The sequence below is a fragment of the Leishmania major genome, chromosome 33 (genome assembly GCF_000002725.2).
Source record: "Leishmania major strain Friedlin complete genome, chromosome 33".
Classification (NCBI taxonomy): domain Eukaryota; phylum Euglenozoa; class Kinetoplastea; order Trypanosomatida; family Trypanosomatidae; genus Leishmania; species Leishmania major.
Genome location: NC_007285.2, coordinates 395001 through 422579, shown reverse-complemented (window position 1 = coordinate 422579; position 27579 = coordinate 395001). Strand labels below are relative to the sequence as shown.

General features: G+C 59.6%; 10 protein-coding genes across 10 annotated transcripts; all 10 read right to left on the bottom strand.

The window, feature by feature from the left end:
• Window positions 1–195: 195 nt before the first annotated feature.
• On the bottom strand, window positions 196–855 carry LMJF_33_0920 (putative 40S ribosomal protein S3; the record flags this gene model as incomplete). The annotated part of the gene is made up of 1 exon (XM_001685796.1): window positions 196–855. The coding sequence occupies one exon, from the start codon at window positions 853–855 to the stop codon at window positions 196–198; it is 660 nt and encodes a 219-aa protein (XP_001685848.1).
• A 1061-nt stretch (window positions 856–1916) lies between these two features.
• On the bottom strand, window positions 1917–2270 carry LMJF_33_0910 (conserved hypothetical protein; the record flags this gene model as incomplete). The annotated part of the gene is made up of 1 exon (XM_001685795.1): window positions 1917–2270. The coding sequence occupies one exon, from the start codon at window positions 2268–2270 to the stop codon at window positions 1917–1919; it is 354 nt and encodes a 117-aa protein (XP_001685847.1).
• A 1481-nt stretch (window positions 2271–3751) lies between these two features.
• LMJF_33_0900 (dnaj chaperone-like protein) lies at window positions 3752–5494 on the bottom strand (the record flags this gene model as incomplete). The annotated part of the gene is made up of 1 exon (XM_001685794.1): window positions 3752–5494. One exon carries the CDS (start codon window positions 5492–5494, stop codon window positions 3752–3754), a length of 1743 nt encoding a protein of 580 aa, XP_001685846.1.
• A 1836-nt stretch (window positions 5495–7330) lies between these two features.
• On the bottom strand, window positions 7331–7675 carry LMJF_33_0890 (conserved hypothetical protein; the record flags this gene model as incomplete). Its single annotated transcript, XM_001685793.1, has 1 exon — window positions 7331–7675. One exon carries the CDS (start codon window positions 7673–7675, stop codon window positions 7331–7333), a length of 345 nt encoding a protein of 114 aa, XP_001685845.1.
• Window positions 7676–8992: 1317 nt separating this feature from the next.
• LMJF_33_0880 (conserved hypothetical protein) lies at window positions 8993–10021 on the bottom strand (the record flags this gene model as incomplete). The annotated part of the gene is made up of 1 exon (XM_001685792.1): window positions 8993–10021. One exon carries the CDS (start codon window positions 10019–10021, stop codon window positions 8993–8995), a length of 1029 nt encoding a protein of 342 aa, XP_001685844.1.
• Window positions 10022–11496: 1475 nt separating this feature from the next.
• Window positions 11497–12975, bottom strand: LMJF_33_0870 (conserved hypothetical protein; the record flags this gene model as incomplete). The annotated part of the gene is made up of 1 exon (XM_001685791.1): window positions 11497–12975. The coding sequence occupies one exon, from the start codon at window positions 12973–12975 to the stop codon at window positions 11497–11499; it is 1479 nt and encodes a 492-aa protein (XP_001685843.1).
• An 800-nt stretch (window positions 12976–13775) lies between these two features.
• On the bottom strand, window positions 13776–15131 carry LMJF_33_0860 (conserved hypothetical protein; the record flags this gene model as incomplete). Its single annotated transcript, XM_001685790.1, has 1 exon — window positions 13776–15131. The coding sequence occupies one exon, from the start codon at window positions 15129–15131 to the stop codon at window positions 13776–13778; it is 1356 nt and encodes a 451-aa protein (XP_001685842.1).
• Window positions 15132–15806: 675 nt separating this feature from the next.
• LMJF_33_0850 (hypothetical protein) lies at window positions 15807–18437 on the bottom strand (the record flags this gene model as incomplete). The annotated part of the gene is made up of 1 exon (XM_001685789.1): window positions 15807–18437. One exon carries the CDS (start codon window positions 18435–18437, stop codon window positions 15807–15809), a length of 2631 nt encoding a protein of 876 aa, XP_001685841.1.
• A 756-nt stretch (window positions 18438–19193) lies between these two features.
• On the bottom strand, window positions 19194–21323 carry LMJF_33_0840 (conserved hypothetical protein; the record flags this gene model as incomplete). The annotated part of the gene is made up of 1 exon (XM_001685788.1): window positions 19194–21323. The coding sequence occupies one exon, from the start codon at window positions 21321–21323 to the stop codon at window positions 19194–19196; it is 2130 nt and encodes a 709-aa protein (XP_001685840.1).
• Window positions 21324–23573: 2250 nt separating this feature from the next.
• LMJF_33_0830 (putative 2,4-dienoyl-coa reductase fadh1) lies at window positions 23574–25766 on the bottom strand (the record flags this gene model as incomplete). The annotated part of the gene is made up of 1 exon (XM_001685787.1): window positions 23574–25766. One exon carries the CDS (start codon window positions 25764–25766, stop codon window positions 23574–23576), a length of 2193 nt encoding a protein of 730 aa, XP_001685839.1.
• Between the last annotated feature and the right edge of the window lie 1813 nt (window positions 25767–27579).

Genomic DNA, 27579 nt, shown 5'->3' with positions numbered 1-27579 from the left:
ACTCACACTCACACACACACACACACAAACTGTGGTGAGCACGTGAGCACGCACCATGCAAGGATGCATCCGTGATGGCGCACATCTTTCCATCTGTACCAGCACAGCGCCCCGCGTCGCAGAAGGTCTTCCCAGAAAGCACGGCTGAGATGTAAGTGCGCAGGCACGTTCACCAGCGCAGAGGCAACGCGCTCGTTACTCAGACGCGGTGATCTGCTTCGGCTCAATGACGGTGATGACGTCCGGCAGCGGCTCCGACGGGCCGTTGCGGCCAGTCGAGTCACCGGGAAGCATGATCTTGACCTTGACACCGATGCAGCCGGCGCGCATGTAGCAGTGGCGGCAGGCGGAGTCGACGAAGGACTTGTGAGCCGTACCGGACTTGATCATGTAGCCGTCGCGGAAGGTCATGCTCTTCGCACGCTGGCCCTTGATCTTTCCACCGACGGTGACCTCGCAGCCCTTGGCACCGGACTCCATGACGTAGCGGATGATGCCCATGGCGGCGCGGCGCACCTGCAGGTTGCTCAGGAGCTTGAAGCGGAGGGACTCCACCTGCGCCATCGCGGACAGGCCGCGCACCTCAACGCGCTCAACGTACAGCTGGAGCTTGCCCTCCTTGTAGTTGAAGCGCTGCTGAATGCAGGCTGTCAGCTCGCGGATGCGGCGGCCGTTCACGCCGAGCACCTCACGGGTCTTCGTCGCCTTGATCACGATCTCCGTGCGGAGCGTCGTGACATGGTAGGAGACACCGGAGAAGCCCTCTTCGGCCAGCTCGCGCTTGAGAAACTCAAACAGCTCGGCGTAGAACACGCCGTCGCGGATGATCATGCGCTTCTTGGAGAGCGGACCCATTTTCGCGTCTGGTGGGGGAGGCGGGATATTCGTAAACGACGATCCAACTGGAGACACCGATGAAAGGGATTCGACAAGATTTCGTGCAGTCAATGTGGGAAAAGAGAGCGTGTGTGTGCACAGGTGTTGGGTGGGTAGGAGTGCGAGCAGATGTGTGACAGTGCCCGCCACGTTGTAGAAAATGAGAGGAGGAGGGGGGAGGGGGAGCAGCAAATGAAAATGCATGACGAGTTTGTAGGCAGGAGCGGGGCGGACAGGACAGAGGTGTGCGCAGAAAAGGCACGTGAAAGACACCAGATTCTCTTGATGCGGCGCATCACGTAGCGGCCCATCGCAGCGGCACGGGAAGGAAAGGGACGCTAGCTGCAATGCGCCGTTTATAACCAGAGGAGTAGAAGAGAAGACCGACGGTGCTGCCTGTGATCTGTCGAGTTTGGCGCTCCACTGCCCGCCTCGCCGCGCACCTGACTATGTACCGATCCCTATGGTATCACCGTCTCTTCACCCCCTTCCATGGCCCTGTCTTTGACATACACGCACGCAATCAGCCACAACGCGAACGAAAAAAACGAATATATATATATATATATAACGAAGCGTGACAGGGCGAAGTGCTCGCCCTCCCCTTCCACGAGAAGAGCCAGCAGCACACACGCCGGCACATGCAAAATCGAAGTGCGACTTGCGTGCTGCTTTTATTCACTGTGACAAGGGTCGCTGCTGCGCGCTGCTAGGTGTGGAGCGGCGGCATCGGCGGTTGGCGTCATTGCCGTCTCGCCGCAACGCCTTCCCTCTTTGAAAATCACACAATTGGTTTCAGGCAAGTAAAGAACGGACGTCTCGAACGATGAGGGAAACAGAAAGGCAACGACACTCTTCACCTCGGCCCCCGTCACAGACGCGCGCGTCTACAAGATTGCTATATCGCTGTGCGGAAGAGTCTTCGTGTGTGTGTGTGGGTGGGGTGCGCGTAGGCAGCAAAGGCGGCCAAAGCCTGCCACCATCGCCTGGGTCCCCCTTCCCCAAACACACTCATCGCTGCTCCTTTCGTTTCTTTTGAGTTAAGCCGGGTAAGACAGGATCACGCGGTCTAGCATTGGGCGACCGGCCGACGTCCGTGGGTGGCGCTCCACCACCTGAAAGCCAAGCGCAACGAGCTGCTGCAGCTTCTGCTCTACCTGCCCGTCGATCTCCACCAGCTCCGCCTCCGTCATGCCATCAAAGACGTCGCGGATACCGGTAATGTTGTGCTTCACCGTGATCAATTTCGCGTTGCAGCGCAACACTTGCTGCTCTTCCTCCGAAGCGGCCAGCTTGTTCGGCTCCGGAGCCACGTCCACGTCACAGATGCCCTCCGCCTTCACATTCTCCAGCACCTCGGGATGGGCAAACTCGTGGAAGACAGCCAAATACATGGTGATGAGGATTCGTGCTGCAATTGATGTTTATGTCGCTTGGTGCTGTCACACGAACCCCCGAAGAATGAAGAGGAACCGAGGGCCTCGGAGTGCGTGGCGGGTGAGCGTTTTCCGACCAGATCTCGGCGGAAGAAGACGGTAGATGGATGAGAAGGGCAATATGGGTGAAGGAGAACGCACGAGAAACGATGAACGAGGCACAGGCAACCGCAAGATGCTTGGAGGTATAGTGAGGAGAGGGAACACCTCTCTTCAGCGTGTGTCCGTTGCTCTGCCGCACAGCAACAACTCAACGCCAGCCCCATCCCGGCCCTGCCACAGGCCCCCGCCAGCGCGGTGCGAAGCATGCCATAGACACGCACGCGTCACACCAGATGCGCCGACACGGTCATGTGAGCACCGTCCCCGCCCTCCAGCTCTACCCGCTCACCCACCGCCTCGCGGGTCGCCTCACAGCCGCTCCCCCGCTATGCCGGCTGCCACCCCTCGTGCATCCCACCCCCTCCCCCCTCGGGGCGGCTCAGGCCTCCCCACACCAGTGGGCCGTGCGAGGGCCGGGCAGTGGGATGCGTTCGAGTCACGCGGACACCCTGCCCATCATGTGGAGAGTGCACACGCGCGTTCGCGACTGCAGAACACCCGGACGCCACGCCGCCCAGGACCTGACGGTCTGCCGTCAGCAGCGATGCACCGCCCGGCCAGCGCCAGAGGCGGCTCGGCATTTGGCAGGGGATAGGGATGGGGATTGGGGAGGAGGGAAGAGCAACACCACGGGCTCCTTGTTCTTCATAGCGGTGTGCTTTTGTGTGTCTCTGTGTATTTCTATTCCTTTCTTGCTTGGGTGCAGAGTCTTTTCTCCGTTTGGTCGATCGCTCAACGCGTTACCCTCGGCAGGCTCCCGAAGCAGCTGTCGCCCTACTCGAATCGTGTGTCCTCCCGTTTCCATGAGTGAAGGGGGTCGTAATTTGCTCTGGGCGCACTTCCGTCCGCAGCAACAAGGACGATAGAATCAGACGAGGGCGCGCACCACCTCACAGTCAGTGTGTAGCCAAACCTTTTCCCTCACGTCGCCTTCGGGGACGACGGCTCCCTTGCAGCCGGCATGCGCACGCCTGCGGACCTTTAGGAGCTGCTTCTAGTTCTCGCATGGAAGAGAAAGAGAGAGGACAACACAGGAAGGCACGCTCACAAGTGTTGCGTTCACGTACACATACACACGGGAGTATAAACGAAAGAGGCAGAAAACGAAATGGCACGCATGCTCGCAAGACAGCTCGCTGCGTCCATATACTGCGGAAAGGGGCGAGCGAGGAAACGCGGCCAGTGGAAGAAGGGTGACGGAGCGGAGGCGGCGGAGTAGAGTTAGTGGAGGATGGCGTGGCTCTGCGCAAAAGGCTCCCTTCACGTGCCTCCGCCTCATCGCCCGCCCGTCCATCTTCACCAGGTCGCATTCCTGGGCCCCCAGTGCGCGCCAACTTCTAATCAACGTCGGAGAGGCGCGTGCTGTCCGGCTGGCGCTCCCGCGGCGTCTTGCCATGTTCGTCCGCTGACAGCGCTACAGAATGAGTCGTGGCAGAAACTGCTCCAGGCGGGCAACGTCTGGGGGCCTCATTTTGGTGTGTCAAATCAGCTACCGCCTGGCCAGCCGGCCGAGCCGGATCGGTGCAGACGTTATTCTGCATCCCGGCCTCGTTCCCTGCGCTGCTCTCCTGTTGGTTGCCGTGCTCGGGCACTGGCGCACCGCCCTCTACGACCATGAAGACACCGCAACAGCAGAATGTAAGGCACGCGATCAGCTCCATGAGCACAACGTTGCCAATAATAATAAAGAGTGGAATGCATGCCTTGGATAGGGACAGGACACCATCATAGGTGCCGTGGTTGGAGTAGTAGTTCAGCCGCACTGCTATCATGGCGGTCGACGCCATCAGCAGGCCAACGAGGATACTCGCGACAATCATGCTGATGAGAACTCCGCAAAAAGAGGCGTGTTGGCCAGCGTACGGGTTCTTGCCGTGCGACGCACTCTGCTGTGCCCGCCCGCCATCCTCGCCTCCCTCGCCGTCACGGTTGCCGTGATCTCGGGCGTCATTGGAGTGTAACTGCTCTTCAAACTCGGCACGCGGTTGGCGGTGGGTGCGGTTGCATCCCTCAGTGCCACCACCGCACATCGGATTCGATGACCCACGCCACGACGAGTGCGGGCCTTCGGCGCAGCCCTCGTTAGGGTGCGGCGCAGGTGCCTCGCCACCGTGTTCGTTCAACTCACGCGCTGCCGCCGCCGCCGCCACCTCGGGCGGCACGTCGCTGATGTAGCTGCTTAACACGTAAAGCACGACGCGGTTCACGAGGAAAAGCGTGAGCAGCAGAAATATCGGGAGACCAATGACGACGAAGTAGTCGATGGTGATCACCCCATCAGCGCGGCACGCCACCAGGGCAAAGAAGACCACGATGCAGCACCCCTGCAAGATGGCGAAGACGAAGCCAACGCGAGTGTAATTCGCGAAGTGCACCAATCCGATGGACTTGAGGTCGAAAATACGTCTCTCTGTCGGCAGTGACGTCATTACAATAGCAATGAAGGCAAATACGGAGAATAGGTATCCGGGGATAAGCCACAACCGCCATTGGACGTAGTCGGTGCGTCCAGCTCTGGCGACCGCCTCGTTGCGGTCCTTGGCGATCGGGATGACAATTGTCAACACGACGGCACACAGTAACGAGAGAAGCGTGCACTGTGCGTGCAGGCTGAGCGGCGACATGATGGCGAACACACCTAAGAGGATAAGAGCCGGCACGCCAACCAAGAAGTCCAACACAAAGAGCGGCGAGAACACCCTGACGTAGCTCCACGTGCGCAGCTGGCCGTCCACGAACGACACCAAAAACGCCAGAAAGAGCAACAGCATGACAGCGCAGATGAAAGAGATGGCAATTGTGATGATGACTGGCGCGGTGGAGCCGAAGGTGGCAAGCGCGGCCCCCGCCACCGGGTTTTCCAGCGCCTCCAGTCCGGCCTCGCCATAGCGGTCGTAAATTTCCTTTTTTCGCTGGTTGGAAAGAACCTCATAGGCGGTATTCACCTCCTTGAAGCGGGCAGCGCCTTCTGGGCCCGCCTTGTCGGGGTGGTAGCGCAGGGCAAGACGGCGGTAATTCCGCTTGATCTGCTCCGGCGTCGCGCGCTTGTCCACCTCCAGCGCGGCGTAGAGGTCGACCATTGTCTTTACTGTGTATGTGTGTGCCTGTGTCGACCTATTCACCTACTCCTTTAGCTGTGGGCAACGCGTGTGCTGTAAGTGGAGCACGTCTGTGCAGATTTCTGCGACGGCTGCAGGCGCCTCTACCTGTTCTGTCACTGAGTATGTGCAGATATATATATATATATATATATGGGTTAAACAACCCGCTGCGAGTGTTGCTTGCAGGGTGTATTCCTGGAAAGGACGAGGGCTTGAGAGAGCGAGACGGCGACGGTACAGCCGGCGTAAATGGTACGCGGTTCGGGAGGCGGGTAATAACACCCCGCAACAGAGCAGCACAGAGGTAGTAAGAGTCGCGCCCGTAAGGGCAACGAGAGGGACAGGGGCGGAGGCAGAGGCGCACCACACACACGCACACGCAAATAAACAAAAGGTCGAGAAAGCAACCGGAGGGAAAAAGAGGGGGCAATGTGAAAGCCCAAATATGGACGAAGCGAGGGACTAAAAGGCGGATTTGTGGCACCCGACCGTCGCGAGAAAGCGGACAGGCGAGAGGGGGCGGTCCGAGACCGCAGACAGTCAGGGAGATACGCACACAGGTACACAGGCACACACACAGAGAGAGAGAGAGAGAGAGAACACAATTCACACAAAGGAACGTGGAAATGAATTACAAAACTAAAATGAAGGGAGCAAGGCTGCGGAATACCTCGCAGAACGTGCGTGCACGGGTGTGAAGGTGTTCGTCTGTGTGCGCGTCTGCGCGTGCGTAGAGAGAGAGGTGTTGGGCAGCTATAGGATGCTTTCCTACGTGATTTACTCGTCGGCCAAGCTGTTGGGGGAGAGATGTTCGCTAGCACAAGAGATTTAGTGCGTCGCTCAAGAGGTGCCGAGAAGAAAATGGCGTCGACCTGTGGTGATGCGCAAGAAAGACCACAGCGAGAACGCGTCGGCAACTGTGTTCCCTCTGTGGCACTTTCGTGTCGTGTTTTGCTTTTGCAAGGTCCGTGTGCAAGTTAGCGATGAAGCGCGAAAAGGGGTAGGGGGTAGGGCGGACGCTTGCGTGCATGTGCGTGTGTGCGTGTGTGTGTGTGTGTTGGAGGGGGGTAGTTGCGGGCGCACCAGTCGTGCAGCAAGGATTGCACAACGGCACGTCGTGCCAGTGAGCAAGAGATGAAAACACACACACGAGAATCAGACACGCGGGAAGGGGGCAAGGAATCGAAATGAAAAGGAAGAGGCATCCACGCAAGCCTGCGTGGCGCCAACACACGGCTGCCTCACAGGTGCGCGCCTTTCGTAGGGTTAAGGCAGCTTTGTGCGCTTCTTCTTATGAGAAGACCCACCGCATTGGTGGCAGCGCGCGCGTGTGTGTGTTGGCGCATCGACTGTGTAATCACAGCACCACGCATCTGCCCTCTGCACCGAGGTGGAGCCGCGGTAGCAGCTAGAAACTGCTTGCTTGAGCCAACAGAAGAATCAACTTGGTAATTACTTGCTTGCCTCTCTCTCTCTGTGAGCACCTTTCAATGCGGACCGTGACTTACGTGTGTGATCATGCTTGCCACACGGCTAATGCGCGTCGCGCGTCCTTTTTTTTTAAAGAAAGGAAAGGGGTAATCCAGTAGACCGACACCAACATCAATACCAGCCACAGGCACAGGCATGCAACAGTCGGAAGGGTTTGTGCAAGACACCTATAAGCGAAATGAGCGACACCATCCCTGTTCACACGTCCGCAACACCCACACAGACACACACACACACACGCACGCACTTCCACACTCTTGGTTCGTATCGTCTTTTTGTTGTATTCGTCCCTTCCCTACCCCTCTGGGCAGAGCGCTCCCACTGCTACTGCTGCATTGCCCCCATCATCTTCGCGATAGCGTTCGCTTGCACCTCACGAACGGCGCCTTCGTTTGCTTCCGTGAGGGTGATGTTGAAGAGCTCGTCCCACTTGGCACTGCAGTTTTGCACGCACTTCTTCTCCTCCATATCCTTCTGGAGGCGATACGAGATCGGAGCGTTCGTCGTGCGCATCAAGGTGTACAGTTCCTGTGTATCGAGGCAGCGATCTATGCAGAAGGTAGTGCTGTTAAAGAGAATCGCTGACTGCATCCGGGCACCGTTGAGGTACTGGTACGACCGCGTGATGTTCTCCTCGTACGGCGTCATCTGTGGTGGTGGTGGTTGCATGGCTACGTGTTGGGGCTGTGCTGTGGCCAGGCGAACAAGAAGAAGAAGCAACTGCAAGCGGCGAGGGAAGCTAACCTCTCGAAAAACGGCGCCAAAGGCGACTGCTGGAGCGTGTGCGTGTGTCTTTGTGTGTGTGTGTGGGGGGGGGGATGCACTCTGTGTAAGAAGACACACACATACAGGGGACACACACACCGAGAGCGAGCACAGTCGCGAGACACCCCTGCTGGACTACATACAGAGGCACCCATACGCAAACAAGCACATGTATGCACGCATATATATATATATATACACACACATGCACCCACACATCGAAACCCGAGTTGTCACGTACAGGGTGGCGGGTACGACAAGAGAGAGAGAGCGACAGAGAGACAGAGACGCAGACGTAAGGAGACGGGGATGGACGAGGGTGTTCGTGGCGGAAATAGATGCAGCAGTGGAGGGAACGTGGATAGGGTGCGATGCGCTGATGTGAGGCCCTTTCCTGTGCAAAGCACAAGTAAAACGCCTTAGTGGAGAGGACAAAGGGCACCGGAGAAGGCGCGAGTGCCCTCCTCATCGTCCTCCCCCGCCCAACTGATAGCGCCTCAGATATAGTGGCATGCGTAACCGACCTCCCCCTCCCCTCGCTACGGTCCCTCTGCCACCAGCAACGCCTGTGGGTGTGGGTAAGAGCACGCGCACCTTCGCGCGTTTGCATATTCTTTTCATTCCTTTGATGACGCGATGCGGAGGCGGCCGCACACATACGCTGACTCCCGCATCCGCACACTGCCACTCGAACAAAAAAATCGTGAGTGTCCCACCCCATCGTGGCCACCGCCGCCGCTTACGGGTCCAACACACCGTAGAGCTGCTCCACAGTGGCAGCGACACACTTGCAAAGCACACGCACAGCGGGAAGGAGGAATGGCAATGCGTGGATGGCAGAGCGGCGCCTCTTGTATGCCGCCCGCAGAAACAAGGCTGAGGCCACGCACCCCGAAGAGCACGGAAGTGTCTTTTAATAGAGTCGGAAGAATGGAGAGCGTGTGCCCGCCACAGTCCGGGGAACCAAAAGGTGCCTGGAAGTGAGGAGCAACGGAGGAAAAGGGCGAAAAGGCGGCGTCGGACATGTGAGAGCACCAAAGCACGATACAGGAATCTTGATCATGCCAGAAGGAGCGCGGTCAGACACCTCTGTGCGCCTGTCTGTTCGCTTGCGCGCTTTCCCATGACGCGACCGCCTCTTCCCCTTCGACTTTCCGCCCTCGCCAGGAACTCCTTCGCACCCCGTCCCGTGTGCGCTCCGGTGAGCCCCACCACCGCCCATCAATCAAACACGCGCACAATCAAGTACCAGGCAAGGTAGCACGCCAAGAGCCACGACGCGAGATCACTGCTTGCACCGAAGCGAACGTCAGCGCACTGAAACGGTGCTGCGGCGCCGGCGTCACTCGCGGAGCGAGTGACGGCAGAAAACGAGGATGCTGACGACGATGGCGGAATCGCTTCCGCGAAGCTGCTGTGAATGACACCAACGGCACCGTCCTCAGCCCTGCTTCCGTAGGTTTTGACCAACGACGCGCGCTTGGCAGGTGCAAAGACGAGAGCTGGCACGTACATGAAGACGTTGAGGAGTAACGGCGCCATCACCTCGACGGCGCAGTAGCGCAGCGTCGCTTCGAAGGATGGTGGAACCGCCATGAGCCCACGTCGGTTGCCGAAGACGTGCAGGAGGACCAAAGCGCTTCCAAAACGCAGGAGATACTTGACGGTAGTGACAGCGTTGTACCGGAGCACATTCATCGCGCTCTCCACCAGCACCTGCAGTCGATGCGGAGCAGCGGTTGAAGACTCGGCGGCATGGTGCCGCGTCGGGGCGGATGTGGTAGTCGTGGAGCAAAGATATGGTAAGGCGCCCGGCTTGTTGCCAGCAGCTGCTGCCTTGTCTACTCGACCAGGTGCTACTCCCACCGCGGCTGCGTCGCGCGTTGGCCGACCAAACCGTGAAGCGAAGGAGACGCCACCGAGAAGCGGCGAAACGACTCGAGCCGCCGAGAAGGCGTACGCGAGACGCTTTTGGCGCTCTGCCTCGAACTCCTGACGCAGTCGCAGCGCCCTACGCATAAGGCGGCTGTGCTCGTACAGATTCGATGTGGTGCAGATCTCCTCGGCCTCTCTCTCCAGCTCGGCAATCTCCTGCTCCAGGGCCGACTCGTGGCGCCGACACAGACACGGTGCTACCGTGCGCTCCCAGTACACACTGCTCGCGTACCCGACGAAGGTGGTGGCAGCCGCGGCGAGTACCAGCATACGATTCAAATACTCGCCATGGGCCAAGGCGGGGGTGCTCGACATGCGAAGAGGCCGAACGGAAAGTTGCGCGGGTCGAATGCAAGCGCAGGCACACGTAAAGTGCGCACGTTGGCGAGTGGCTAACAGCGAGAGGACCTGTGTGTGCGTGTGTGTGAAGTAAATGCACAGCGCTACCCCACCCGCCGGTGCCACCCCAACAGCGCAAGGAAAACCAGAAATGAGCACACCGAGTGAGACGAAAAAGAAAATGGCGGCAAGCAAGGGATAGAAGGGGTCGAGTCCGAACGCTGAAAGTGTAGGCGACTGAGTCGTGAGGGGAGACAAGAGACGCAGCGATGAGGACGTCCCGCGACTAAACGTGCACCGCTTCGTCAGCCAAGCTGGCAGATAGCACAGAAAGTGCGCTGCTGCTCACACCAACGGTTTCCAAACGGCGAAGTATCCACACAGCCACTGGCGGGGGTCGCAGAGGGTTCGGTTATCCCTCTGCTTTGCTGGCGTTCGGCTTAAAAATTTTTTTTTGCGATTCTGGTAGGTGTATATATATATATATATATGTGTGTGTGTGTGTTCTGTCGTGTCATCCATGTGCGCTTGCTTACACGGACATCTCTGTCTGCGTCGGTGCACGCACGGCCACAGCCTTTCCATCCTCTGCACATGCGATGCGAACGTCGATGATGAAAAAGACACACATGCGCACAAACACGCACGCACGCACATTGCAAAGACCCAAAACATCTTTGGTAAGATCTTCACTAGCGAAGGGGGGGGGGAGGGAGAACGAAGAAAAATCGAAGGAACACACACAGGCGGCAACAGCTGTGGGGGATGGCGTCCGAAGAGAGAGAGAGAGAAGAGCGGGGCGGGGGAGGGGCGGGAGAGCACAAACACACGCACTCGGATGCACAAGACGCCACCATCAACGAAACAACGAATGAAGAAGATGGCACCCCCGCCGCCAAAACACAGAGAGCGGAGGAGTGAGAATGAAAGCACCTTCAACGAGGACACACGCATTCGTTAGCCGCCACAACAGCCACGACGTTTTCGCCGTTTATCTATGGAGTGCAGCCAAATGATGGACTGCATGAGTCTAAGACAACGAAATCGATCGAGAGGCGGCGTCACAAGAGAAAGCGATACACAAGACGCACTGAAGAGGATGTGACACATGGCAGCAGAAGAGGTGTCTGTGCCCGTGTGTCTCCTCGCGCCTCGCAGCATTTCTTTGCTCAGTGCCAGCAAGCTCCTCCCCCCCCCCTCAATCCCACACACACAGACCGGCAGACACGCGCGCAAGGAAGCGGACCACGCAAGGCCTGGCAGTCGGAGAAGGAGAGAGAGAGAGAAACGATGCAAGAGTCGCATCGAGGTACTGAGGCATACGCCACGCCGCCTCTTCAAAACGCACAAAAGAGGGGACACCAAAAAAGGACCACGACAACAACAACAACAGAAAGCGGTGGCCGTTCAACGACGTGAAGGGGTGTGTGCGGGTGGGTGGGGTGCACAGCTCACATAAGGTAGGCGATGCCGTTGTCATAAAAGATTAGCTGACGCTCATGGAAGCGTCGCAAAATCTGCTCGACGCGCGACTCGGCACCACCGTCACGGTACCCCATTTGCGATAATTTCTTCACCACAATGGCCACTGTCACCGGATCATACATCTGTACAATAGAGGCAACTTTGCGCTCTAGCAGTGGCAGCGACCACGAATCATCCTCTTCTTCGCCACCTGCACCGGACCCCTCATACTTGGTCATGTGCGACGGCGAGGCGGTCTTGTTGCTTGACCGCGCAAACACCGGCTGCTGGTAAATGACGTCGCCACCATACGCGTAATCGCTCGCCGGCGCTGCCACCGCCGCGTCGTCTTCAAAGGTGTTGTCGTTGTAGTCTTCGTACTTGAGATAGTGTTCCGTGACCGGGTTGGCTTGCGGCACCACCTTCGCTGCACGGCTGGAATTGAAAAGCGGGGCTGAAAACATTTTCTTCCGCACCACCGCCTGCTCCCTCTTCACCTCCGTCTTTTCGACCTTGTCGGCAAGGGTGGTGGCTGACTTTGCGACCGTCACGGCGGCCTTCTCCGGCGCCGCTGCCGTCACTTTCTCTGCGCGGCCGGCTGAGGACGCTGCTGACGCTACCCGCCTCAGCATGCTCACCTCCTGTTCCACATGCCGCTCGAAAACCGTGTCGCGGCTCACCCGTTTGCCGAGCTTTACGCACTTGCTAAAGTAGAAGTCAGCAAGAATGCTGTACAAGCCCAACTTGTTAGACACCTCGGTGTGGATGCCCAGCATCATGCACAGCACCTTGAGGGCCGGCACAGCGAGGTTGTCGATACCGGTACCAACGACTCGGTCGAGGAGGCTGCGCATGTACACCGCAATGCACTCCTTCACCGACTCCTCCGTTTCTTCGGCGGCCGGGTCGGATACAGCCGCACTTGATGACGGCTCCCCATCTGCTGGGGCGAGAGCGGCGGTACGAGATGGCTGCGAGCCCACAGTAGCTGACTCGGGCACCGTCTGCGATGCCTGTGGTGCGCAGCACAGCGGTGCGCCGTCTAGAGGTCCACCGAGGGCCGTTGCCGGGGCGCCGGTTGGAGAGGCCTCGCCCTCGTTGCGTGCGCGTTTCTGCCCAACCGTAACATCGGCCTCTTCGGTGGAATGTGCTGCCGTAAGTGCGTAGGGCGTCGGAGGCGAGGCTGATGCCGCGCTGTTGCTTGCCGTGGGTTGCGGAGGAGAGGATATAGCTGTGGAGGGGCCGATATTGTCGGACAACTCGGCAACCGCAGCAGCAGGCGTAGCCTTTTTCTTGGTCTTTGCGCCGCCGCGTGTCGTAGCCTCGCGAATCGCCTTGCACCATCTACGGCGCTCCTCCAAGGACGCCTGCTGGAGGTTGCGCAGGGCTTGACTGAAAACGCCTTTGCGAATCTCATCCTCCTCGCTGCGGAGCGCCGGCCGCAAGTCCTCGAATGGGTTTCCCATTGCGTTGCCGGTGCCTCTGTCTGCCGAGGAAGGGGGAGGGAGGGCGGAGAGACGGAAAAGGGGACGATGAGCACGCTGAACCGAAAACGGAGGCGAGCGATTGAGTCAGCCCACCGCTCGCGTTAACCCGATGACTCCCTCCTGGCGGCTTTGGCTCCTATCCTCTCCGCTGTTGCTTCTGCAGTGTATGTAGTGTATGTGGTGTACCTGTGCCTACGCACGCCTGTGTGCGGGTGAGGTGAGTATGTATGGGTGCAGATGCAGTGCCGTGGTGAGTCTTCGAGATCTGAGTCGTCGATCGGCGTTCTCTTTCCGTTGGCTGCTTTGCAGGGGCGGGGGTGGGATGGAGTGACGAGAGCGGAAGTCGGAACCAAAGCAACGACAGGCGGCAACGACGACAACAAACGAGCGAGTAAGTCGGGAATGCAACGAGAGACGCGGAGCGCTTCGCAGTCCCTGAAGCATGCAGCATGCATACGCGCTGCGAGAGACAGACAAGGGAAAAGGACGTGGGCGCCAGCAGCAACGCCCGTCATAAAAGATGTTTGAGGAGGAGTTTGTCCTTTGCTTCAGTGCGAGTGCGCGTGAGTGCTGCGAATGCCGCCAACGTTCTTCCCCCCGCTCTGACACACACCACGCCAAGCGGAGCACTGAGCGCGTGCATGCGCTCCAGCTCATTGTCTAAGAGAGAGGGGAGAGGGGGGGGGTCTACGTCTGTGAATAAGAGCCAGGGTGCGACACGTGCAGGGGTACAAAACACACACCGCTCGCCATCAGAGAGAGAGAGAGACGGGCGCGGTTTACTTCGATCCGACGATGCGCCCCATCAAGCCGGACATGGAGCCCATGGCACCGCCCTCTCTCTCGTATTCTTCGCCGAATCGCTTCGACGACTTCTTCGCCATGACCAGTGCCTGGCGTATCGTCAAGGCAGACTCGTCGCCTTCACGAACCTTCTCAGCGTCCATGTACGGCTCCAAGTCGCGGTGGACGTAGTCGCGGTAGTCGCGGTAAAACTGCTTATACTCCTCGGTAAAGGAGCTGAGCAGCAGCAGCGCGAGTGCCACAACGACCAGGAAGAGAAGCGACACGACAGCCGCGCTCTTCTTAAAGCCCTGGTGAACGAAGAGAAGAATGTCACTACCAGTGGAGTTGGGCGGAAACGCCACCGGCTCCGGTGGAGCACCGCCTGCCGTTGCTGGTGCCATCGGCACTGGTACCTGCAAAAAGTCGCACAACGGCTGCCACCCATCGCGCACTCTGTACACAAGCAGCCGGTCGCGCGGGACCACCTCCTTCACGTGTTCCTCGAACAAGTCGAGGGCCCCAGAGAGGCGAAGCGTCGTGTGCTGCATCGAGATAGGCACGTTCTGCGCCGTCATGGCAGCGAACGAGGACGGCGACGGGCGTGCACGGCCCCCCCGCTGGTTGTTGGGGCTGATGAGGGCACGGCGCAGGTCGACCATGTCAAGGAGCATCATGTGCAACTTCGACGCGTTCCACCAAATCGCACTCTTCTTGCACTCCCGCACCAACGGCTGGAGCCACTGCTCCATGTCCTTCTCCCACGCCAGCTTGTCCGGCTCCTCCACGAGAATGACGCGTGTGCTGCGTGGGCACTCTTTGAGGATGGACTCGAAGGCGACGGTGGCGGGCGGGCCGACCAACGAGTCAAAGAAGAGTGGAGCCCGTGGAGACGCAGACGGCGTTGTGCTAGCCGTCGCACACTCTGGCGTCCTCGACGCGCAAGGGTCACCCGACGACGACGGCACCGCTTCCGTGGATGCCGTATGCTGAGGAGCTTGGAGCACCTCAAAGTCGAACGTCTTCTCCCCACGCATGACCGCCATCCACTCCTGCGGATGAGTCAGCAGGCGGCCCTTGCGTACGCTGTCCTCAAAGGTGTAGGGGTGATAGCCGAGCATGCGGAGAGCGGGGCCAAGCGCGCCGCCGTTGGGAATCATTGTCAAGACCAACAATCGCGGCGGCACGGCCGAGGCGGCCTTGCGCAGTACCCTGGCAAAGTGCAGCATTGTAAAAGGGAAAGCAACGAAAAGTGGTAGGGTTATCGCCAAGCGGCGCAGTCTGAGCGCGTGCGCACACAGTAACGTGTGTCGAATGCGATACTTTGTCTCCACAACGGCAGCGGCGACCATGACCGACTCAAGCCATTAGCAGCAGCGACCAATGAGCGCGGCCATGTTAACCGCTTGAAAAGCAAACATGATAAGGAGTTGGAGACGAGAGCACCAGTTGGCGAGAGAGGGAGAAGGATAGGAAACAGGCGCACGCGCAGGGGGTGGGTGAGCGGTGAGATAGTCACATCCATACGTCAAGGAGAGGGTGAGACGCCACGGCTTCCGACGGGGCGCGCCCTCGGCCATCGGCTCCCGAGTCGAGGCAGAAAAAGGGGAGGGGTACGGAAATAGGGTGGTGCATATCTCGTTGGGTACATGCACGCGCGTGCGGCTACTGGGTCGTTTCGCTGGCACAAAGCCGGCGACCAAAGGTCTGAATCTTGGCTATGATTAACCTGTGAGGATCAACGGGCTGCACAGAAGAAATCAGATGAGTATGCGACCAGCGGAGCAGGTGAAGAGACACGGTGCACACCGCAGACAGTACCCCCGCACACATCAACACAGACAGACAAGCAGACGAAGAGCAGGCCAACGTCCAAGACCGTACACAGAGCTACACGGGTGAAGAGGCGCAAGAGAGCGGACGTCACACATGCACACGAGCATCACCGCACGTTTCGTTGCTTTCATCTTTTGCTCCTTCTTCCGACGGTCTCAACAAGCGCCGCGTGAAAACGCGCTCCTTTCTCGTCATGAGGGGAGACAACGCCAGGAGCGGTCGAGCTCCTCTAGGCTCAGCCCCGGCGTGGGAACGTGCAGAAGGCGCATGGGCGGTGTCTTGTGCGCGACAGCCGCATCGCTTGCCGGGGAGGCGGCGCGATAACTCTCCTCGACCGCCTGCGCGAACGTTTTGTTTGCTCCGCAGACCGTTTTGTTGAGCTGTGCCGCCGCCTTCCCCGCCGTCACACATGCCACGGCAGCTTCCTTGAACGCCTTGGACTCGCGTCTCTCCACCTGCGCCGGCGTCAGGAGAAACAAAGGGCGAGCCTCTTGGCGGATGCGGACGAGCGCCGGGCGCAGCTCCTCATCGTCTTCGCATAAGTCAGAGCAGGCCGGTGACGCCGCTGCAAGTTCACTCACACTGCCACCGCGACGCGCCCCCTGCGCCCCCTCCTTTCGAAGCCGCTGGTGATCGCGCAGCAGCCGGCTTCGCTCGTGCGCTTGATAGTCGCCTGGCAGCCTGGACAAGGTGTCAGCGAGGGCCACGTTTAGTGACGCAGGTAGCCATGTGTGCAGGGCTGTGCCCTCCTCCCTGCTCTGGAGCAGCGGCGGCTCTTCAAACCAGCGGCCCTCGCGCAACAGTCGCTCCACCTCTACATGCATTGCTGACTGGACCGGCATGTAGATTGGCACAACCAGTGGCAGCGGTGCGTTGCTTGTGGGCATATGCGCTTCACCATGGCCTACCCGTGGGCACTGTGATGCGTAATAAGCCGCCGTCCATGCTTGCACAGCCTCGTTGTTGAACGTTGGTGCGGTCCACAACAAGGTTGCATGTGTGACCTCCTCGACGAGGGCGTGTAAACACGACCAATACCCTGAAAACGCAGGCCAAGTGTTGAGCGTCACCCGGACATCGGCGCCGGGCGCGGCGTGCATCCGATTCATGATTTCTCGGTGAGCCGGCGACGTATGTGAGTGGGCTCGTGTGTAGCGCGGCACCTTCGCCATCATCATCTCTGCATCGAAGCTGGTTGTACCCGCTTCACTGGCGTCGTTAGCTTCCCTCAACAGCCGCTCCAGCTCCTCGGCCTCCTGCTTCAATGGCGTGCTCTCGCCATCCTCGCCAGCTGAGGTGGATAGAGGGCTGTCAGTGTCGGCGGACGCGGCGACAGAAGGTTCCTCCATTGTGCGCTGCATGAGCTGCCCGACATTCTGCAAGAGACGCTGTCGTTGTGACAGGCGAGGCGGAGCAGCTGCGTCGCAGTCAATGATCGAATTCTCGATGAGCGCGCGCAAATGGTCTGGCGGGGCGTCGAGAGAGAGCGAGAGGTCGCCCGGGCTGCCCGAAGACGCGAGAAGGGTGTGCGCCACCGCCGTCGCCGCCCCAGACGGTGACGTCGCGTTGGTGTGCTTCCACAGTCGCCACTCGTTCTCCACGTCATCGAGGTCCACCTGGTGGCTCTCGAGCGGCGTCGCACTCCGATCTCGCCACCGTAACGCATTCATCACACCGTTACTGAAACCCACCGCAGCCCCGCGTGCCGTTCTTGGGTTCTCGCTCATGTACACGTGCGTGCGCGCGCAGTGGGCATCGCTGTCAGTCTGACCCGACGAATAGGGGGCATCTGTAGAGTCACAGAGCTGGCGTGGGAGCTGCGGCGACGCGCGGTGGAGCTCTTCAGCAGATCGCCCGACGCTGCTGGGGCCCTGCAGGTACGCGTGCAGCGCCTCCTCTCCTGGCATCGGTGCGGTCGTGTCCACAACGATGGACAGCTCGAAGCTGTGGAAGAGCTGCATTTCCGCCACGGCCCACGAGTAGAGCACGTGGAAGGGGACCACGTCATGGCGACGCAGCTGCCGCAGCGTCCGCCCCAACGCTGGGTGACGGCACAGAGTCGGCCATGGCGTGCAGAGGACAGGTAACCGGCACCACGCCGCGTCGACAGCTCCAACGTCCGTCACGGAGGTGGCAGAGGGGGCGCACACCCCCGCGCGACTTCCTTCTGCGCTGCGGGAGTACAGTTGGTGAGTCGATGGTAGCTCAAAGGAGATGCTGCGCCAACTGTCGCGGACAAGCAGCGCGGCAAGGTCATGCAGGAACTGCTGCGAGACAAGCAGCCGCGTAGGCAGCTGCAGCACGAGTGCCAGCTGCGGAAGAAGTCGTTGACCCAGCTCGTGCAGACAGTCGATAGCGCCACGAAACACCCGCTGAGGGTCTGCGCCACTACCCCACAATTCCTCTGCTCCCAATATGGCGTCGAGCGGGTACTCATGTGGTGCAATGAAGCTGTTGCGCGCACGGCGAGGCGGGCTGCTACCCTCCGTGCTGCCACGGCGTAGAGAGGGCAGCTGCGCTATGGTCAAGTCTGGAAAGAGGCGGAGAACGAGACACAGAGGTGGAGACGGCGCGGCGGGCGTCACGCCGGACTTTCCTCCACCGTTGTTGTCAGCGGTGGCAGCGCTGAGCTGCGCTAGGTATGACTCAATGGGAGCCCATACATCTTCGTAGCGCCTCGAGCTGCCACCACCGGCGTCTGCGCAGGCACCCAACGCGCAAAGCGGCGGGAGAGTGACGCTAAGACCTGCGGCCGAATTACACGCCGTCGTTGCCTGAGGACGGGCGACCTGCGAGGCGGACAGAAAACGGTGCGCATGCATCACCGACTCGTGCTGACGTTGACGCAGAGCGCCGCTGGCACAAACAGGCCGCGAGCTCACAAAAGTGGGGTGCGCCTCGAGCTGCGTAGGCGCGGCAGCCGCCACGGACGTGTGTCGGAGGCGCCGCAAGGCAGTCCCTGACCTCCGCGCAAACATACCGCGTTTTTTTTTTGCGAGAGACGAGTTATGTGCTCCAAGGGTTGCGTGCTTTTCCCCCCTTTGGTTGCAGTCGATGGTTCCCCTCGACGGTAAAGCAGCGTGCCTACACGTACCTCAGTCGAGCGAACACAGTCTCTGAGGGCGACAGACAAGAAAGACCGCAAGGAGCGAAAGAGGCAGGGAGAAGTGAGCGGATAGTGCAGGTGAAAGAAGGTGGTGGCATGTGCCCAAGGACGAGCGAGGGGGGGGGGAAAGGTGTGGCAATCGCGTTAACCAGCTGGGCCGCAGCCCAGAAGCGGGCCCTTTCACGTAGCGAACCCCGAGAGCGGTACGTGTGCAGACCGCAATCGCACCTTTTTTGTGCCCTGCGTCTGCGTGTGCACTTGTAGAGGGATGAGGGTGTGCGCCGAGTGAAAAGACAGGCATACGCGTGCGATTCCCTTCCTGTTTTCGCTGCGGCTTTTAGTCTCTGCTCACGTGTCTCGAGCAGTTCCGCACCTGTGAATGGGTCGAGAGGTGATGAGGCGCGCGAAGCGATGACGCAGACGGAGAAAGGAGACGGGGGGGTGCGGTGTGTGTGTGTGTGGGGGGTCGCCTTTACTTAATACCCAGTCGCCGGTCCCGTGGTGCGTGGCCTCGAAGAAGCCGCGGCCCATCGTTTGTCACCTCTACCCGCTGCCGTGACGCCTTGAGCTCCTGTGCAAAGTTGTAGCGTGCCTTGAGCGCCGCCAGTCGCCGGTGTGCTGCAGAGGTCGTCGTCTTGTCACAGGGCGATGTATCGCTTTCATGATGCCTCGTCTCCGCCTGCGCCTCTGCCGCCTTCACGTTAGCGCCCTCGTCACGGCCAGCCCCACCCCTCCAGCCAACACTGCCGCACCCGCTGTCCAAGCGAGGCCGATCACCAACCAAACGCTCCGCAAGTAGCTGGCGTCGCAGCGCGTGCCCATCCAGAGGCTTCGCGTGCCCATAACCCCTCGCTTCCTCGGATGCGTGCATATTGTCTCGCAGGCGTTGCAGCCACTCGTCAGTATGCCCGCGAAGAGGAACACCGGTGACCGACTCTGTTGGTGTGACAGTGGTGTGCGTGCGTGCCTCTGCGAGAGGTTGCGATGTCCCGTTCAACAGCTTTGCTGTCCCTTCTCGCGCCCGTCGTTCTGCATACTCGGTCAGCTGTACTGCCTCGGATAGGGTCCTCGTCTGCGCTGTCTCGACCGTGGCGAAGAGCACTTCGATGCGGTAGTCCTTGGAGACGCGTGTCGCGTACTCGAAGGCGTGGAACGGCTGATGCGTTTGCTTGTACCCCATCGCGTACTCGCTGAGGCACGGCTCGGTTACCACGAAGAGGCTGCGTGGGATGAGGTGGAGGCGAGGGTACCACGGCGCGTCCTTGTGCTGAAGGTGCAGCACGCTCGTGGAGACCAGGTTCAGCATCCCCACGTAGGAGCCGATGGACGATGGGTGGCGGTGGACAGGGTAGCCGCTGAAGGTGCCCACCATCTCACTAACCTGGCACACGTTGGGCACGGAAGGGATCAGACCCAGAAAGAAGAAGCGGTAAAGCACCCGTTGCAGTGTCTGGCAGCTCGAAAGCGCGAAAGCGAGGGTGTCTTTCCCGGGAATGCCAAGCTCCGTCTCATAGAGGTTGACGCAGTAGCGCGCCTCCTCGGCGACGTAAGCGGCCCGGGGATCCTGCAGGAGGTGCAACAGCTCCTCGCTCATCGTGGTCTCCTCCGCCCTTGTTATCACGCCTTGATATCCTACAAGACCGTCCACGAACAGCTTCCGCATCGCGTATGTGCTCCGCGGCTGCCCCACGCTCTCCTGCATTGGAGCCAGCAGCTCCCCCTCCAAAGATGTCGACAAGAGCCCTTCATCGCGCTGCCGGCGGCGTCGGCAGTCGTCGAGCACTTCTTGATCCGTTTGCTCGTTTTCTTGGTGCGTGCCGGGGCGCTGCGCAGATGCGGCCGCCGAGTCGCCCAACAAACCGCCCACACTGACGCTGCCACCCACCCTGCCGTGACGCATCGCCACAGTCCACGAGTTCGCGCGCTGGCGCGACTCCAAATCGCCCACGCCGTACATGGTGTTGTAGAGTGCCGAGTCCTTCGGGATTGTTGTCCACCCTTCGTGGCCATGATACTGATCCGCTGGCAAGCCATTTAGATCGATGTCGTCCTCGCCACCGTCGGTAAACTCGACAGCAGAGGCGGCGTGCGCCTCGAGCGACTCGCGCAGCAGCTGCTGTCGGGCCTCGCGCGACGGGCGTGGCGCCTCTCGCGCGTGCTCGTCAATGCCGTCATAGAAACCACAGGAGCGTGGCAGCGGTGTGAAAAGTGAGCCGGCGACTGACTCGTCCACCGGAGAGTCTCCTGGGTTGTTGGCCGCGTTGCGGCGCTGTCGGTATTCCTGACGCTGAGAAGTGTAGCCGTCCGAGGATGCATATCCGCCGTCGCTTGTTAGGGGCGGTGGCAGCGGGTCGCCCGGCTTGAGAAGTCGACATCGTGGGCGGCGCTGGTGGTGGTAGCACCGCGCACCGTCGCCTTTAGATCCGCTGTCAAACGAGTCAGGCGTGCGGGGGTTCGAAGTAGCAACCTTAGCGTTAGCGGGCTCACTACCTTGTGAACGGCCATGGCTCCGCAGAGTCCTGGGAGCGACACGCCGCGCCGGTGCTGCTAGCGATGGGGGAGGAATGTGAAAGAAGAGACGACAGGAGCAACGCAGCCACATGCTTGCCGATCACAACCGTCGCTTGGGCAGTGCGGGCGTCGACGAGTGAGTGCTCCCAACGAGACTTGTGAAGCAACTTTTTCAGATAGCTGTGCGCAAGTGTCGTTTCTGAGAGGCTGACTGGCTGAGTGCGAGTGCAAGCCAAGTCGCCAACACGCATTCAAACATGTACGGCACGATGACGGACAGCATGAGAGACGGCAGGCAAAACAGAAAGCAGAGTTGATGCGAGCCACTGCACATCCAATGTTGACTAGGAGGGACGCCACAGAAACAAAGGAAAAGCAGAGAGACGACGAAGACGCCGAAGGTGGGTCGTTGTATTTTCGTCTCGAACGTCTTCTTCCGCTACCCAAGTATGACATCGATAACGGCCGCGGAGCAGACGTCTACATATGCAGCGATACGTGCTTGGCATCTTCCGTATTCGCTTTGGCTTCACCCACCCCCTTGGGGGTTCAAGCCCTTACCCTTCACAGCGCTATAGAATTCATGTCTTTACTCATCATCGAGGGGTGCCGAGACGAGCTCGCACGCACGCGCGGCAGACGGGCGACGAGGTTGCGTCGATTGCATTTTTTCTTTCGTTTTCTTTGTTGTTTCGTCAGGGATTTGGGGCGGTGCTGCGCCTCATGCGCTGTGCCTTGTGTTTCATGCCTAGGAGAGCATTCAAAAACAAAAGCATAGAGAGGATAAGCCCCGTGCATCGCCCGGGAGGGAGGGGGGTTGCGTTTGCTTGTGTGTGACGCAGTACGAGGGGCAGAGAGGGGAGGGGGAGCAGGTTTTCGTTTTTTTTGTTTGCTTCAGCGTGTGTCCGTTGCTCTGCCGCACAGCAACAACTCAACGCCAGCCCCATCCCGGCCCTGCCACAGGCCCCCGCCAGCGCGGTGCGAAGCATGCCACAGACACGCACGCGTCACACCAGATGCGCCGACACGGTCATGTGAGCACCGTCCCCGCCCTCCAGCTCTACCCGCTCACCCACCGCCTCGCGGGTCGCCTCACAGCCGCTCCCCCGCTATGCCGGCTGCCACCCCTCGTGCATCCCACCCCCTCCCCCCTCGGGGCGGCTCAGGCCTCCCCACACCAGTGGGCCGTGCGAGGGCCGGGCAGTGGGATGCGTTCGAGTCACGCGGACACCCTGCCCATCATGTGGAGAGTGCACACGCGCGTTCGCGACTGCAGATCACCCGGACGCCACGCCGCCCAGGACCTGACGGTCTGCCGTCAGCAGCGATGCACCGCCCGGCCAGCGCCAGAGGCAGCTCGGCATTTGGCAGGGGATAGGGATGGGGATTGGGGTGGGGTGGGGGGGATACTGCCTGGCTTCCTCTCACCGAGAGAGAGAGAGAGGTACGGGGGAGAAGGTGCGCTGGGCCCTGAGACGCCACGCACTGGGGTGCGCCCACACCCCATCGTCAGAGGTGTGTTTGAGAGGAGAGGCGGGGAGAGACATAAAAACTATGAAAAAGAACCAGATAACAGTGCAGCGGAGGGGCAAAGAGCCAAGAGAAGTCCATCCCCCTTCTCCGTTATAGAAGCACGCCAACGTTCATGCACGAACACACACACGCACACACACAGAGAGAGAGAGAGAGAGAGAGCTGGCGGAGCACCAGTGACTTGAGTAGAGGAGCCAAGCCAAAGGCGGGAGAGAGAGAAGAGAGCGAGCAACGGCACCAGCACACCACAGCAGAAGATACATGAGAAGAGATAAGCGGCTAAGTGGCGCAACGATGCACTTCGAAATAAGAGGGGAGAGATCGAAGAGAAGAGATGCCGAAAGGGCGCCACACACCGACAGCCACAAAGGAAAGCGAAGGGAGTGAGATGCAAACACGAACGACAACAACGGGGAAGAACAGGTCGTACGTGCGAAGCGAAGAGACGAAAGAAACATCGGGAAATGGGAAAGCATGTGAACCTCGTGTATGTGTGTGTGTGTGTGTGTGTGTGTCTGTGGCGGGCGGGCGGGGAGAAGGGTCGAATGAGCATCCCACACGAGGAAGAGAAGCATATGAAAATATAATATATATGTCGCAAGAACGCAAAAGGAGAGGGGAACGCCTACGTCATGAAGTCATTGCGTGTGTTTGCGTATGGGCGAGGCAAGCGGGTGTCGTTGCTCATAGCGCTGGGCAAGGAAGGCTTCCGCCACGTACAAGAGCAAAGAAAACGAACGGCCAAGAAGAGACATCGCACTTGACCCGCCGGCACTGCGCTGTACTGTGACGGCAACCTAGTCGACCCTCACAGACGTATCGCCACACTGTGAGCTTGCAGAATGGCTAGTTTCGCATCCAGCTTCTTGGTGAAGTTGCAGCCCCCTATCGTATGCAGCTTCGACAGAACCGGCGTTGCGGCCTTCTCAAACTCGTTGTTTGAGACTTGCCCAGTGCACAGCACAACGGAGTCTACTGCCAGTGTCTGTTCCTTGCCCTCCTTATCAACGTAAACGAGGCTTGTGCCGTCGAAGCTCTTGTACGTAACCCCATCCACTGCCTTGACGCGGTTCATGCGAATCTCAAGGCGATGGATCCACCCGGTCGTCGCGCCAAGATGTGCCCCGAGTTTCCCACGGGTGCGCTGGAACATGGTCACCTCACGGTAAGGACGAGGAGTCACGGGCTTCACGAGACCGCCCGGAAGGGGTGAGCAGCTGTTGCTGCCGCTTGCGCCGGTGGATATGCCGGCCTTCTCTTCGTCCTGAGCAATGGCAGCACACTTGATGCCCCACTTCTTTCGGAACTCGGCGTTATCCTGCTTTTCAAACTTGGTGTACTGCGCCGCGGCGACCGTCTCCGCCGAGGTGCTGTGCGGGGAAGTGAGGAACTCGGCCATGTCGAAGCCAATGCCGCCAGCACCGATGACGGCCACCCGATGGCCCACCTTCTCCGGATGCAGGAGTGCCTCAGTGTACGAAAAGACGTTGGGGTACTTTTCCATGCCAGCAATGAGCGCACCCGATTTGGCGTGCGGCACACACCCGGTTGCCACTACCACCTCGTCGTAGCCGACGGTTGCAACCTCCTCCACGGTAGCGCGCCTGTTCAACTTCAGCGTCACATTCGCGTGCTTCGTCAGCGTATTTGTCCAGTAGTCGATGCTGCTCTGGAACTCCTCCTTGCCAGGGATGCGCTTTGCTAAGTTGAACTGGCCGCCCAGCACCGAGTTTGCCTCGTACAGCGTGACGCGGTGGCCACGGTCGGCTAGCGTGATCGCAGCGGACGCGCCAGCGGGGCCGCCGCCGATTACGGCTACCTTCTTCGCGGCGGGCGCGGGTAACGCTGCGCGTTCCGCCTCATGCGCAGCCAGTGGGTTGAGCATGCAGCAGGCCGTCTTTCCAACGAAGATGTTGTCCAGGCAGGCCTGGTTGCAGGCAATGCAGATGTTGATGCGATCGGCCGCGCCTGACATTGTCTTCTTCACAAAGTATGGATCACTGAGGAAGGGGCGCGCCATAGCAACGAGGTCCGCCTCGCCGTTCTCCAGTACTTGCTCCAGAATGTCGGGGTGGTTCATTCGATTTACCGCAATAAGAGGAATGTCGATGCCTTGACGGCGAAGATGCGACCGGACCGCCGCTGTGGCCCAGGTGTACCCCGCACGCGGCACAGAGGTGGCGATAGTCGGCACGCGGGACTCGTGCCAGCCAATGCCGCTATCGATGATGTTCGCTCCAGACTTGGATACCTTCTCCGCCAGCTCGAAAACCTCCGCCTGCGTCGAGCCGTCGGGGACGAGATCCAGAAGTGACACACGGAACGCGATGATGAAGTTCGGCCCCGTGGCATCCCGCACTGCGCGAAGCACCTCCAGTGGAAAGCGGATGCGGTTCTCGAAGCTGCCGCCGTAGTCGTCGGTGCGGTGATTTGTGTGCCGGGCGATAAACTGATTCAGCAGGTAGCCTTCGGAGCCCATAATCTCCACCCCATCGAAGCCCGCCTTCTGCGCGCAGATCGCAAGGCGAGCAAAATCCTCGACCGTCCGTTGGATGAGTGGGACACTCATCTCCACCGGCACCTTCTGCGTGTGAGAGATCTGGCTCGGAATTGGCGACGGCGCGACGCACTGATCGCAGGTGGAGTAGCGGCCGGAGTGCAGCATTTGCAGCAAAATGTGCCCGCCCTCGACGTGCACCGCGTCGGTGACACACCGCAGCTGGTCGGCATCCTTCGGGCCTAACACGCTCTCACCAGGATACAGAACGCCCTCCGAGTTGGGCGAGAAGCCGCCTGTGACGATGAGCCCGGCCTTGCCTTTCGCCCTCTCCCTATAGAAGCGTGCGAGACGCGCGTAGGGGTTCCCTTCGGCGGCTGCGGCGGAGCGAGTCGCGTGTATCGGTGACTCCAATCCCGTGTGCATGCTGGCCATCACGACGCGATTGCGCAGCTTCACAAAACCGAGGTCAAGCGGCTCCAAAATCTTTGCGTACTGCTTCATTTTTGTGCAATTTCGTTGCCGTCTGTGTCACGTGTGTGGCGATGAGACGCAGCAGGTGCGTGTTCGTGTGCCGTGGGGCAGTCGCAGTGACGGTCACACTCGACGAGCAATATAGGGTCCAACAAGCGATCTGAAAGAGAGAAGCACAACCAACGATAAGGAGAATCACGTCACATGGAGAAAGATCACTCGACGTGTGCTGATGTACGTGTGTGTGTGTGTGTGTGGAGGAGGAGGGCGGCAGCGGGGGACGGGAGTGAGGGAACACGGTTAGTGTGCACAATGCAACGGAGAGGATATGGATGCCAAACTGATATATGCGATGCTCTTTTCGAGTCACCACACGTGCACACATAGGCATCATGCACGCATAGATTGCCGTGTTTCAGGTTGCGCCCTCCTCACCGCCTGCCCACGCCCATCCTCGAGAGCCAGCGGTGTTGCATATTGCTAGACTGCCACCAGTTTCGTTTCATCGCGCCCTCCATTCAACTCGCAGGCGGGCGGGTATTTGATGGGGCTCAATGCGTTCGTGTGCCGCGTGCTTCCTGTACTTTGCTTGCCTTCTTTGGACCCTTTTTCAGCCCACATCCAATGAACAGGGACTCTCTTTTTCCACCCGCCCCCAACCGTCACCCCCCTCCTTCTTCGGTGACGGGCACCTCGCACGCCCATCTGAGGCGGGGCAGTCAGCCGGAAAAGAACGAGGTCCTGTGCGTGTGTTAAGAGATGCGAATAATAGGCACGGCACGGGCCGTGGAGCCGACAGTAAATATTCCTTTTTCACATATGTACGTATACAGGGTATAAGTGTAGGTTGCTGTGTATAGTCTCTCTCTCTCTTCAGCAGTTTCGTGCTCGTCACTTGTCTACATACATTCCAGACCGCTCTGTTCCGGCTGTTTCCATTTCGCTCGCTCTCTCCCATCTTTCTCTCTCTCGTGCATGGACTCTTGTTGCCCCACCCCCAGCCCAGCCCACCCCACCCCGTTCGTGCGTGCGTGCGCGTGTGGGCGTCATCCTTTTCTTCCCCCGTGACGCGTGCTCTCGGTGCATACATCGTCCCTTATCCATGTGCATTGAGGGGGAGGTGGGGTGGTGCGTCTCGCACCGGCGTGCGGGCACCGAGGCATCAACAGCAAGAAGGACTGACAAGACTCACATGCATTTCTTTGTTGTTTCCTTTATCAAAAAGAAAACAACAAAGAAATGCACACACACACACACACACGCGGGATCAACAGCGCCACAGCAGGCCTCGGGGGCACTGCTCCCTGTAGCGAGCACCCATCACACGTGCAGAGAGAACCGCGAAACGTCAGCGTCGAACACACACGGAGATAGATATATGAGGAAACAGAAAGAGAGAGAGAGATCTTTGCGACCTGAAGCGAGCCCGTTGCGTGAGGCCCTGTATGCGGGAGCGCTGATAGGCAGGTGCGTGGTGATGAAAGCGCGGCCACGACTACGGTGAGAGACGAAGCTCCGCAACTGCACTAAGGCAAGGAGCGGGAGACGGCGGGGAGGAGGTGGGGGGCGCCTTCAACTGAAACACACCGCTAACCCCTTCCCGCCATCATTGTCGCTCGCTGCTCTCGTCCAAACATCACCGCACCGTCATCATCTGTGCCCCATTCCTTCTTGGCTCCACGGGACCATTTCAGCATAGGCACAAAAAAAACAAAACCATAAAAAACAAGAAGAGGGAAAAATAAAAGTGTTTTCGTACAGCGTGTGTTATATCAGCAAGAAGCGCACACAAGAGCACAGAGAGACATGCGCACGCGCGCCCCGGGAAAGGGGTACACTAGCC